The sequence below is a fragment of the Lissotriton vulgaris genome, chromosome 8 (genome assembly GCF_964263255.1).
Source record: "Lissotriton vulgaris chromosome 8, aLisVul1.2, whole genome shotgun sequence".
Lineage (NCBI taxonomy): Eukaryota > Metazoa > Chordata > Amphibia > Caudata > Salamandridae > Lissotriton > Lissotriton vulgaris.
In genome coordinates this window covers 57,058,842-57,071,555 of record NC_141696.1, presented here as the reverse complement: position 1 = coordinate 57,071,555, position 12,714 = coordinate 57,058,842, and the positions used below count along the sequence as shown (strand labels likewise).

At 47.0% G+C, this 12,714-nt stretch overlaps 1 protein-coding gene across 13 annotated transcripts in view; it reads right to left on the bottom strand.

Moving 5' to 3' along the window:
- Positions 1 to 12,714, bottom strand: part of ARFIP2 (ARF interacting protein 2) — a 274,219-nt gene that overhangs the window by 11,470 nt on the left and 250,035 nt on the right. For 7 of the 13 annotated variants that reach the window (XM_086933705.1, XM_086933700.1, XM_086933696.1 and 4 more), the window contains 2 exons: positions 8,996 to 9,168; positions 2,936 to 3,110 (listed from right to left, as the gene is read on the bottom strand). In XM_086933705.1, coding sequence (XP_086789831.1) covers positions 2,936 to 3,110; positions 8,996 to 9,168 — 348 coding nt within the window. The remainder of the gene's footprint in view (positions 1 to 2,935; positions 3,111 to 8,995; positions 9,169 to 12,714) is intronic. The other 6 variants (XM_086933698.1, XM_086933702.1, XM_086933694.1 and 3 more) reach the window with 1 other exon arrangement.

Below are 12,714 nucleotides of genomic sequence, written 5' to 3'. Positions count from 1 at the left end.
GACTAAGTGCACGTCCTACTGAGGCATCACTAAAGGTTTTGGTGGAAACAAATGTTACAAACCTTTCAAAAATCTCCTCATAACAGGTTGATTAAATAAGGTTGTTCCAGCAACCACCAAAATGCAAAACAGGCTGACAAATGACCTTTAACAGTGCCTAATGCAAGTCCTTGCTAGACCAGGGTCAAATCAAACAGCAAAACGTCAGCCAACTTGGAATGTAGTGGGTCAATGGCGGGTGGGGCACCAAGCCACAAATTTATCAACAACTGTAATACACCGATTTAGTGGAGGGACACTTCGCCACAACAATGATCTCAGGAGGAAGGTCAAAGGAGGTCAACTGCAGCTGCCAGGTGATTAAACTCCAGAGAAACTCCTTGATGGTCCAGCCACTGCCATGGACACAGAGGCTCCTGCGACAGGATCCAGGACCTCACTCCACCTTGTTTCTTACAGCACCACATTGAGGGGGCATTGTCTGTGGTCACCTGCCCCAGCCTTTCTCTGATGATAGATCGAAAGGCCTTCACTGCTAAGCAGATCACCTTTGGATCCAACAGACTGATGTGGAGTGGATTTTCCACCATTATCCTGAGACCTCTGATCTCCACCTCTCCCAGATGGCCTCTCCAACCCAGTAATGTTGCATCTGTGCCCACTGTCAGCATTGGGAGGGTTATGGAGAGAAGTCTGCCACTGAACCAATCAAGGTCGATTAGCCACCACTGCAGATGCCACATTGTATGTTTGGCAGTCAGGATGCAGGAGGCCAACACCCCCACGAGTCCCAGAGTCATTCGCACTGAGATCCAGGACGAGCCTAAAATATTGGGATGATAGCCTGAATTTCCCGGACTCTCTTCTCCATGGGAAAGGCTAAAAATGTACTATATGTAGAATCGCTCAGATGAACAGCAGTAACTGCGTAGGACTCTGGAGTGACTTTGGCACAATGACAGTAAATGCCAACAATGTCAGGAGGTTTGCTGTCATCTGGAGGTGGTTGATGACTGCCAGGAGTGATCTCGCCTTCAGCAGTCAGTCATCGAGGTAGGGGAAGACTGGTACCCTGACCTCCAAAGGTGTGCGGCGAACACTGCCATCACTTTTCTGAATACCCAAGGGGCATTATTGAGGGCAAAAGAGAGCACTGTGAACTGAAAACACTCCTGGCCCACTGTGAACCCCAAGTAGCGCCAGTGTGCCTCCACAACTAGATATGGAAATAGGTGTCCTGCAGGCCCAGTGCCACCAGCCAGTCCCAGGTTGTAGGGCTTACCGGACCCAGGCTAGCGTGAGCATCCTGGAGTTGTCCTTCTGCAGGAAGGCATTGAGAGGGCAAAGATCCAAAGTAGGATGAAAGCCTTTGTCCACTTCGGCACAAGGAAGAAGTTGGAGTAACACCACGTTCCTACTTCCGAGGCCAGAGCCTTCTCTATGGCCCCTTTGACCAAAATGGCCTGCCCGTCCTGCTGCACGATGGACATGCGGTCCTCCGTCCTCTGCCTTAATTGTGGTGGAAAGTGCAGCAGGTTAGAGAGAAATGGGACAGTATAGCCCTGATGGAATATTTAGAGGCCCCATTTATCCTCCAAATATTGTCTGACAACCTTGGAGGAAATATCAGATTCTGCCTCCAATAGGGTGGCTGGGTGCCGGCAAGGAGGCACTAAAGCAATTTTGTAGCAGCAGCTTCTGGAGGAGGGGGGGTCTGATCTGCCGGTTGTCCCTACTGACCTGAGCGTTATCTCTGAGAATCGCAGCCTTGGCTACTAAAGGGCTGGAAGGCCTGCTGGGCTGGTGGAGGAGTCTGAAAATGGTGAAATAATAAAACCTCTACTGTAGCCACAGACAGGGCAAAATTGCTGGTGTAACTGTCTTGTGGGGACAGAAACGTACTGTGGATCTATTCTCTTTGAAATGTCACTTTCTCACCAAAAAGGCAAGCCTTGACATCCCCGGAGAAGTCTATAGACCTCATCCAGGCGTGGCATCAAAGGGCCTCACGAGTACACATTGCTCATCCTATGCAGTCAATCATGTCCAATCCAGAACGTATGACAAGCGTTGCCGCATCACGACTGTTTGGAATAGCCTGGTTAACAGGAGCCCTAAGGTCGTCCTTAATAACTGGTAAAACATGTGCAACAGTATTATACAGGGCAAGACAGTAGCAACCTAGAAGGCAGCTTGCATTCACAGACTTCAGGGCCAGGCTTATAGAGGAGAATATGTGTTTTCCAAATGTCTCTATTCTTTTTGAGTCACGATCAGGCAGAGAGGTAGGAAAAGAATCTGCGTTGAGTTTGCTGGTGCATGCCTGTAGAACCAGACTCTCTGGCGCTGGGTGTTAAGTAAGGAAGGCAAGGTCGTCTGGCATTGGAGTACAATAGTGACCTGCTTATTAATAGGTCGACATGAACATGGTTTTGACCAAGTGCCCAAAAGGGAATCCATAAAAGCCTCATTAATGGGTATCAGGGGTCCTGAGGGAGCCTGAGCAGGTTGAAGTAGTTCAGTCACCACATTAGTCTGCACTTCCATGGTGGGGAGCTGTAAATGTAGAACTTCTGCATAACAACAGTGAAAGAGGAGCTTTCTTCCATGGCAGGGAATGGACCGGGAGGAGCAATACCAGTATCTGAGGAAATATCCAGCCCCTATGAAGTTCTTCAACCAGTTTCCTCATCATATTGGGGGAACTTAGAGTTTTGGGGGGTTTTAAATGTTCGTTTTTTTCTTTATTTCATGACCTAATTATAATGTCACTTTAACCTTTGGATTTGTCAGTAAAAAAAAAAAAAAATATATATATATATATATGTATGTATACACACACACACACACATGACATATCGATAAACAGATATAAACACTAACAGAGCACTCTCTAGAGCAGCCCATCTTCACCAACGACTGTTGCCATGCTCACTTTATTTTCCTCCAGGAACTTCAGCTTAATGGCCACGTCTCCTCGGAGCTTCTCATATTTCTCCTTGTGGATATGGAAGTTCTGCTGTGCTACATCGATCCGAGAGAGGGTGGCTGCATCCCGGGGACCCATGTTTAGCTCGTCCAGGTCTGTTCGATACGCATCATATTCCAACCTGAGACAGAAAACAAACAGTGCTGAGTAAAAGACATTGATCTATGGGAAAAAGATATGAAACATGAATTCGAAAAACACCAACACAAATCTACAATTCATAAAGGCAGAGGTTTACAACAGCAGGGGAGGCTGACCTGGCAAGTTGGGATACAAGGGGATCAAATCCAGATAAGAAACATCAGCTGGTGGAGGTAGAAGACAGCAGAGGTCGCAGGACCGCCACATATGGAGACCATCATGGACAGTGAAAATCTGAGCCGGTGAACTCCAAAGGGAGCTTCTACACTGCAAAAGCTACCTTTTCAAGAGATTTGCGTAATCGAAGAACTTTCATTGAAGGGTTTAAAGGGCTACGTTGTTGCAAGTCAAATATGAAAATAGGTTGAGGATGTAAGAATGTAGCGGAAGAGATAAAAACGAAAGGTTTGGAGTTTGAGCCAAACGTTGCTGGTGTGACTGGCCTCTTGAATTAGTAAAAAAACGATCACTTCTTTTCCCTGATACAATTCTTTTCATTGTAAATGTGTCTTTGAACAAATATAGACTGCAACCCCTCCAGGTCCTAACCTGCCTTTGCCAAAAGGTTTTCAAAGGATGCCACACTCTACACTGCTGTGTGCAGAGCATCATTTATTCGAGATGCTTCTGCTAAAGTCCTGTAAAGCTCCCTCTGCTGCATCTCGGAGCTAGGTCCCATCTATATGAACACACCTAAAACAAAATCAATAAAATAGGCATTTCCAGATAGATTTAGCTGTCGTTATCTGCGAGTGAAAAATGGACATTGACATGGATCCGAATGAAGACAGCAAGAAACTCTTCAAAGACCACCATCTGCATCCAAGCCAGGAAAAACGTTTGGGTTCTACTGGTTTACAAAAAGAATGCGAAGCAGAGTAGCAGGATGTGAAGAAGGGAAAAACATCTGGCACACATGGCCTGCCCCTCCTTACGGCAACCGATATTTTAAGGCAGAAGTGACTCGTCTTCATCGAGTCCAGAATGCAGCTGCCCGAATTCTGTTGAGGCTCCGCAGAATGTGTTCCTCGACGGGTGCAATATACCGTCTGCATTGGCTGCCGATAGCCAAAAGGATCGAATTCAAAACGCTATGCTTGACCTTCAAAATATTAAAGCTTTCTTCCCCTGAGATCCTGTCCAATCTCCTGGCCCATATGTTCCCACCGTCAGCTACGCTCTGCCGAGCAACACCTGGTTGTGGTCCCTCGTGTTAAGTGCCTTAGAGCGGGAGAACGGTCTTTGCGGTATCTCGCATCAAAACTCTGGAACTCCCTCCCTGTTCAGATCCGTCATATGGATTGCTTACTGTCCTTTTGTAAGGCCACCAAAACTCACCTGTTCTCTCGGACTTAGCCCCTGCTCCTCCTCTGACACTGCTATCAGTGCCGGGACGCCTCTTCGCTGGGGCAGCTTTGCGCAATATAAGAATACTTAACATAACATAACAAAAGATATTATATTATCTGCTGCTTTCTTTCCATATATTGAACTATTCTCCCACATGTTAATACAGAGAGGCAGGACACAGGCAAATTAACTGATGACGCGCTCTCAAAACTTTATGTGCAATGAAGACAAATATCAGAACAAGACCAGAAGAGCGACAAGAGAGGACAAGAGCTAAAATACAGCAAAGAGGAAATTTAAAAAGAAAGGGCAGAGATCAATGACGACCACAATGAGATCAAACACATGAAAAGGAAGAGTGAACAAAACATGTGGAGCATGGAATAGACTGGTTAAAGACAAGTGCAGCAGAGCAAAGAGACAAAACCAACAAATTATCTCCTCCTATTGGACACTCTCACTGCAGATTCCTCACCTTTAAAATATTACGAGGCACCAGACTGGGTCTCGAAACGTTTTCCGCAATAGCTACCATGATTAGCAAGGCAGGTTCCAGGGTGACACTGAGTCAAAGTTTCCCTTCTCACTCCGATCCATAATAGGTTTGTTTTAATTCTTTCTGAGGGTGAATTACCAGACGGGCATTCTGTGGCATTGCTGATCACTGATCTCGACCCATGATAACCGTGCCCATAAGGGATGTGAGTTGATCCACCAATTAAAGCAAAACATCTGAGAGCAGAGTTCATTCTAGCATATATGTATTAAATACAGGGAACATCGAGAAAACACCTCTGGTCGGTCAACCGAGGGTTTAACAGCACAGCTATAATACATCAGATCAATAATAAAAGAAGCACCTGCTTACAATATGATCTTGTGGATTGTTGACATACTTGTAGAAGACCAATGGGCTCCATAGTGCCAACTGTTCAAGAAAATACCACATGGGTCGTGGTAAACAGGGAATCAAGCAGTCTCAAACTTCCAGGAAAGTTGCAACTGCAGGAGCATCCCAAACACAAGAACTGAAGCAATACAAATGAAAAGAAAATCCATCCGCCTGTGGAAAGAAACCACAGTGGAACAACAGAAAACAAATCAACACACTGAAGAGAGAAGAAGAGGGGGGGGTTCAGATAAGAGAACAGGAAGCAGCCAGCACGGAAACCACCCTGGTTAAGGCAAAGGAGGAGATAGGAGAAATATTGGACTCTGGAGCAAAAGCCGCCCTGAAACTCTTAGATCTATCGGCGGCTTATGACACCATTAACCATGAGATCCTAATCGGAAGGCTCCTAGAGGCAGGAGTAAAGGACGCTGCCCTTAATTTGATCAAATAATATCTAAACACTAGGTCTCAATATGTTCAGATTGGTGACCTATGCTCAGAGCAGTTTACGCTCCCTTTTTGGGTACCACAGGGCTCCCCGTTGAGCCCCACATTGTTCAACTTGTATGTGATCCCCCTTGGCTGATATGATTAAGCAGTTTGGCTTTTCGTTGGTCTCCTACGCGGACGACACTCAAACAGTGGTGTCCATTTCAAGCAGTGTGGAGGAAACTGCCAACCGTTTTAGCCAATGCATGTCCCTCGTAGACCAATGGATGAGTGCGAACTGTCTAAAGCTCAACGGAGGAAAAACAGAGGTTCTCCTGTTGGGCTCTGACACTTCTTATTGGTCGCAGAACTGGTGGCCTCCCAGTATGGGAGTTCTTCCTGTCCCGGTCAATAAGGTGAGGAATCTGGGTACCATTTTTTAAGATAAATTAATGTTTCATCATCAGATTAATAAGGTCTCATCGGTGATCTTCCTGACACTTAAGACAATCAGGAAAATTCACACTTTTATCCCTGTAAATGTAAACACTGGTAACTGTTCTAGCCTTGGCCAGACTTGATTACAGCAATGCATTCTATGCTGCGGGCCTTCAAAAACAGCATCTGCTCAAACTCCAGCCCAAAAACACCAATTGATGGACAGAATGCAGAACAATGTCATACATTCACCCCAGTACAGAGATCTGGGCCTAAATCCATAGTTTTTTTGCTCGCCATGTCATTCCAGTTTGGACCCAGCCATGTGCAAATCAGTCTTGACCCTGTGCCCAATGGGAACAGTCCAGCCCGAACTGCAGGGCCAGGTCCTCACTGGACTGGAAACAAGCATCCTAGGACTGGTTTTGGGCTTTCAGCCCTCATCAGCCAGGATAGCTTGACTCCAGTGGCATGGAGGGCACGGGACCCACGTCTGGGCATACCCGTCCCACTCAGGGTGACAAATGCAAAAACAACAATTGATGGACAGAATGCAGAACAATGTCATACATTCACCCCTGTACGGAGATCTTGGCCTAAATCCATTGTTTTTTTTGCTCACATGCCATTGCAGTTTGGAACCAGCCATATGCAAATCAGTCTTGACCCTGCGCCCAATGGGAACAGTCCAGCCCGAACTGCCAGGTCAGGTCCTCCCTGGACTGGAAACAAGCATTCTAGGACCGGTTTTGGGCGTTCATCCATCATTTGTTTGCTGTAACACTTTTCGCCCTAAGTGGGATGGGTATACCAGACGTGGGTCACTTGCTCACTGTGCAACTGGATTCAAGCTAGCCTGGCTGATGAAGGGTGACATACCCTGAAACTGGTCCCAGGATGCTTGTTTCCAGTCCAGGGAGGACCTGGCCTGGCAGTTAAGTCTGGACTGTTCCCATGGGGCACAGGGTCAAGGCTGATTTGCATATGGATGGGTTCAAACTGGGGTGGCGTAGTGGGCAAAAGAACAATGGATTTAACCCAGTTCTTTTGACTGGGGGAGATTGTTTACATTGCATTCCGTCCATCATTTGTTTGCTGCAACACAAACTCCAGCGGGCGCAGAACACAGCCGCCCGACTGCTGTTGGACATCCCCAAATTCCAGTCTACCTACCAAAGCCGGAAGAAACTTCACTGGCTCCCAGTGAAAAAGAGGATAGAATTAAAATCCTTATGCTTGCCTACAAAGCTATGCACTGTCCCTTGTTCCTGAAACAACACTTCACCTGGTACCATCCAGCCAGAAACTTAAGATCATCACAGAGCAAACTCTTCCAAGCCCCCATATACAAAAATGCTCGGTGGGGAGGTAGAAGTTTTGTTCTGAACACTATGGAACTCTCTCCAGATGAACATCAAACTCAGCCCCACATTACTCTCCTTTAGAAAATCACTAAAAACATGGCTGTTTTTCAACTAAAGCCACGGTATTTGATATTCTTGGTAAATCTTTCCGCACAGACCCTAGACACCCTCGGGCATTCGTGCGCTATATACATTTAAAATCAAAATCAAATCAAAATCAAAATCAAAATCAAGACAGATTGGACGAGAGAGTAAGAACTTTCAACAGGATTTCCATCAAGCGTGGATGAGCATGTTTTGAGGCAGGGAACCCCAAGAAAAGGACGCAAGGGACTGGTATGCTATGAGTGAAGTGGGTAAACGAACGCAAACTCGCAGAGTGGTATATTGCAAAGTTCAAGCTCGATTGCTTTCAACAAGACACCTTAACTTGCCTTGAGCCTGATGGTCACAAGCATCTTTATGGGATGCTAGTTTATGGCTAACACCTATGAGAGACCGCCCTTAATGTGTTCGTTCAGTGACCGATCATGAACTAACGACTGACTCAAGGCTGTCACTCCAAAACCAGGTTTCCAGAGCATCAGTTAGTAGCGTTTACCCCCGGCGGCAACTTCTCAGGTCACAGTTTCTTTTGTACACTTTAAGTTAGGGTGATTGTTGCCAGGGCCAACAGTCACAGGTACCAGTGTGTGTTTGCAATCCCATAAGGATTAGGGTGGCTGCATACATCTGCTCCAGTCCTGCAACTTCTCAAGGAGCCACTGCAGGATCTGTCTGGATTGAATAAGATTCAGCATCCACTGGAAAAGCCAAATGGCTGCCTCTGATCAAGAGTGACAGGTAAATCAGTGTTCCCTGTTATAAGGCCCTGCACTGGAAGACCCATTACTTCCCGGATTTTAACGCTATTGATATTTACCAAACGGAAATTCAACATCCGCTCCACTCTCAGCGCCCGCTGTGCCTACCTGTAAGCTGCTTCACCTTGTGGAAGGATCTCTTGAGTGGAAATTCCAAATTCTGATATACGCTGCCCAATGCCTACACAAGAGCATCCCATCCTGGAAGACCCAGCTCTTTCCTAACTAGTCCGTTGTTCTATCTAACCGATTTCTTTTTGCATATCACGAAGCAGAGACAGTTCAGGGCAAGTGGTCCTCACAAATAAACTACAACTTTACTTTTCAGTGAGTAAACTGTGACTATTTTAGGGGCCATGAAGTGTCATCTGCTTGCAAAAAGGAACCGTGCAATAACTCTGGGTTTGAGGCCTAGAAATGCAATGATACAGGTAGGGGCTTTACTTTGCTAATTTCCAAGGTCTCTTGCACAAATAAAACTGACTGACAACTCCACTGCCCATGGCAGTGGGATCATGGACTGGCTTACCTGGCCGTCTCATAGAGTTTAACAGTCATCAGCGTGTCCTCCATGGTCTTGTTTACAAGCGTGTTAATGCTGGATACAAAGAAATTCACAGCCCCCAGCAGGGTCTCGCCATTCCTGCAGAGAAGTTTCTGGGTCTCAGCGTTGTAACCAAATTCCTCCTGCAAGGAAGAGAACTGGGCCAGCATCAGAACCAAACTCACAAACTAAATTCTGTCTCCAAGGACATTAAGCTACTATCTGAACAACAGTCAACAAAGAGAAGTCTGGATCAGACGCAGTGTCACAGCCTCCTCTGGTTATAATATAGTAGCACCGTAAACGTATTGTACAAAGGAGAAACATTTAGTATTCTTCCGATACATTAAAAGGAGTTCACGTTGCTGTGTCAACCTCTACAGTTGTCCAAACCTGTACATCTCCCCAGCCCAATGTGGTTCAAAGGGAGCCCCAGGCTAGCCCATGTAAACAGGAATAACTTGCTTCAATTCCCCGTTCCATTCCATTCTCATTACATAAAAATAAAAAGACAGGTAACGACCAAAATCATATTGCAAAATTCATTTAGCAGGGCACACTTGCAATAGTTAAAATGGTGTAACCAGAATCCACTGCTCACTGGGGTATTAAGCAGCTTTAATCCTGCCCCATTAGCAGAATCTTCACTAGGAGAAAGCAACACATTCGAAATTGAGTATTTAAATACATTTTAACATCCTGGTTCTTGTATTTCTCACACGATTTCAAAATGAGCTATCTTCTGGGTGAGAACTGCAAGGAAAGAAGAAATTATTCCTATACAGTCGAGAGATCTCAACCTCAAAGTACAGAGAGAGAATAAATAATGAATGCTTGGCTGGGCTATACTGAGAACATTGTCAACATAGACTCTAGATGGTACCCAAGATCCAATTAACCAACGAATGGCAGAATACAGAACAAAGGTCTCTGAGACAGACCCAAACATGGAACCCAGATGGTACCCCAAGTCCAGTTAACCAATGAGGATAGAATAGAACAAAGGTCTCTGAGACAGACCCAAACATGAAACCCAGATGGTAACCCAAGTCCAGTTAACCAATGAGGATAGAATACAGAACAAAGGTCCCTGAGACAGACCCAAACATGGAACCCAGATGGTAACCCAAGTCCAGTTAACCAATGAGGATAGAATAGAACAAAGGTCTCTGAGACAGACCCAAACATGAAACCCAGATGGTACCCCAAGTCCAGTTAACCAATGAGGATAGAATACAGAACAAAGGTCTCTGAGACAGACCCAAACATAGAACCCAGATGGTAACCCAAGTCCAGTTAACCAATGAGGATAGAATACAGAACAAAGGTATCTGAGACAGACCCAGACATGGAACCCAGATGGTACCCCAAGTCCAGTTAACCAATGAGGATAGAATACAGAACAAAGTCTCAGAGACGGAGCCGTGCGTTGATGTACAATCTTTAAGCCTTACGTTAACCATCTCCTTGTTTTTTGGTTTGAGCTGCACTCTCAGGGCAGCACTTTCTACTCAAACCAGGGAGAAAGCATTGCTTACACTGTACCACTGTCTGTAAGGACACACATTCTTATTTTTAAGTCTGGTAAGAACCAAGTTTCATTGTGGATTTCAATATAGAAAAAAGCCTGAACACACCCGGATAAGAAGCTATTCAGAAGACCGACCATGATCAAACCACGCAACGGGTGTGCGATTATGAAATAAATAGCTTCTGTCAATGTCTCAAATGCTGATCCCATCACAGCTGAGGAACATCTCACAGCTCTCCCCTCCCCAGCCCGCGGTAATCAGTCACCCTCCTGATCATACTTCCCATTGCATACCACCCGTTCATATCCCCCAAATTCCCCCATGCACTAGCGAAGATCACCCCCCTTTGCGCACTCCCGTTATCCCCACCCTCCTCACCCCCCACCACACAACCTCTGCGAACGTCGTAGATGCTGCTGTAATCGATCACCCATCCGATCTCACTTCCCCACACCCCTCATGCATTGGCGATTATCATCCCCTTTCACACATCACCAATACCCCCACCCTCCTTATTCCCCACCCCACTCCTCACACAAGTCGCGCAGAACCCACCTCCACCACCTTGAGCATACCTCCCGCGTCCCGCGACATGACCAACCCTCACCCTCTCTCCCCCCCCACTCTCACTCCCCACTACCCCACCCCATCTGCCAGACTCACGGAACACTCCACCTACCTCAACATAACCCCTTATCCTTTATCCCCTCCCATTCTTAGCCCTCACCCCCCTATTGTCACTCCTTCCCTCTCCAGTCTACATTCACCCCTCAACTCACCCACACCGCCTACCACAAGCGCCATCACTCACGCTATCAACCGCCCCCTGTCCTCATCCCCGACCCCGGTTCACAAACTCTCTCATCCTTCGAACGCTACCCCACCTACTCGGAGCGCAGAGCCCTGCTCCATCGCGCGCACATCCCGTCACATTCGATCCAGTTCCCACCCCATTACCCGACTCAAACACACACCCACTGCTCTCACTTCCAATTCCATCCCCAATCCAACACTGGACATGATCATCTCCACCCTCCTACAAGTCAAGGAAGAGCTCCACAACATCAAAGAACTTCTTCTCACACACCCCAGGCACCCACTACCCTACACTTCCCTGCCCAACAAGGACTCCATTCGCCCCTCAAACCGTTCCACCCTGCTCTCCCCGCGCTGGCCCTCTATCCCTGATCGCAAGGACACCGGCCGTCCCCGTCGCACCCTAAACACCCTTTCGGGCCGAGACTTACACAATCTACTCTGCTCCTATGGCCCAGGTCCCACAAAACGCCCACCCACAACACACCTCCCCATACCCACGATTCTCACAAATCCCCTCAGGCCACCCACACTGAGCAACAGAAGTTCTGTCCCTTGTAATCTCAAAAATATCCCCCTCTCCTTAGAACATTCTCCCACCCTCCTCACCCCTAGACTAAAGTGTATCCTGCTCAACTGCAGATCGGCCCGGAGACACTCCTCTGGCATCGCGGAGCTCATCTTATCAAGGGGCATTGATCTAGCCATTCTGACTGAAACATGGTTAACTGAGACATCCACACCTATAATGGACATACTAGTCCCCCCCCCAAGTATCGCATTATTAGACTCGACAGGAATGGCAAGACGGGCGGGGGAATCGCATGCATCTACAGGAGCAACCTAGCTGTCACTGAAGGCCCCTCCCCCTCCCTCTCCGCCTGCGAACTCATCTGCCTTGAGATTACTAGTGAGGGCAAACCTGTGTGCTCCCTTCATGTTATTTACCACCCACCCGGTGACAACTTCATCTTCTCCCAACAACTAATGGACACGATATCCACCAACGCCGGTCGACAGCTCAATCAAATTTACCTGGGAGACTTCAACCTCCACTGGAATTACCAGAAAGACACTGTGGTGAAGAGCCTTAAGACTTTCCTCGACGCGCTTGACCTCACCCAAATCTGCAACGGTCCGACACATGAAAAAGGCTCTATCATTGACCTTATCATCGCCAAAGAAGACTCTACCCAACTAGTCGCAATCGAACCATGTGACTGGTCAGACCACCACATCATCACCTTCTTCATCAACGAAAAAGTCAAACTTAACCCGGCGCAACCTGCCAAAACCAAGATTTGGAAGAGGGACCTGAAGAACCTTAACCCAAAGTCCTTGCCTGCCCACACAGGC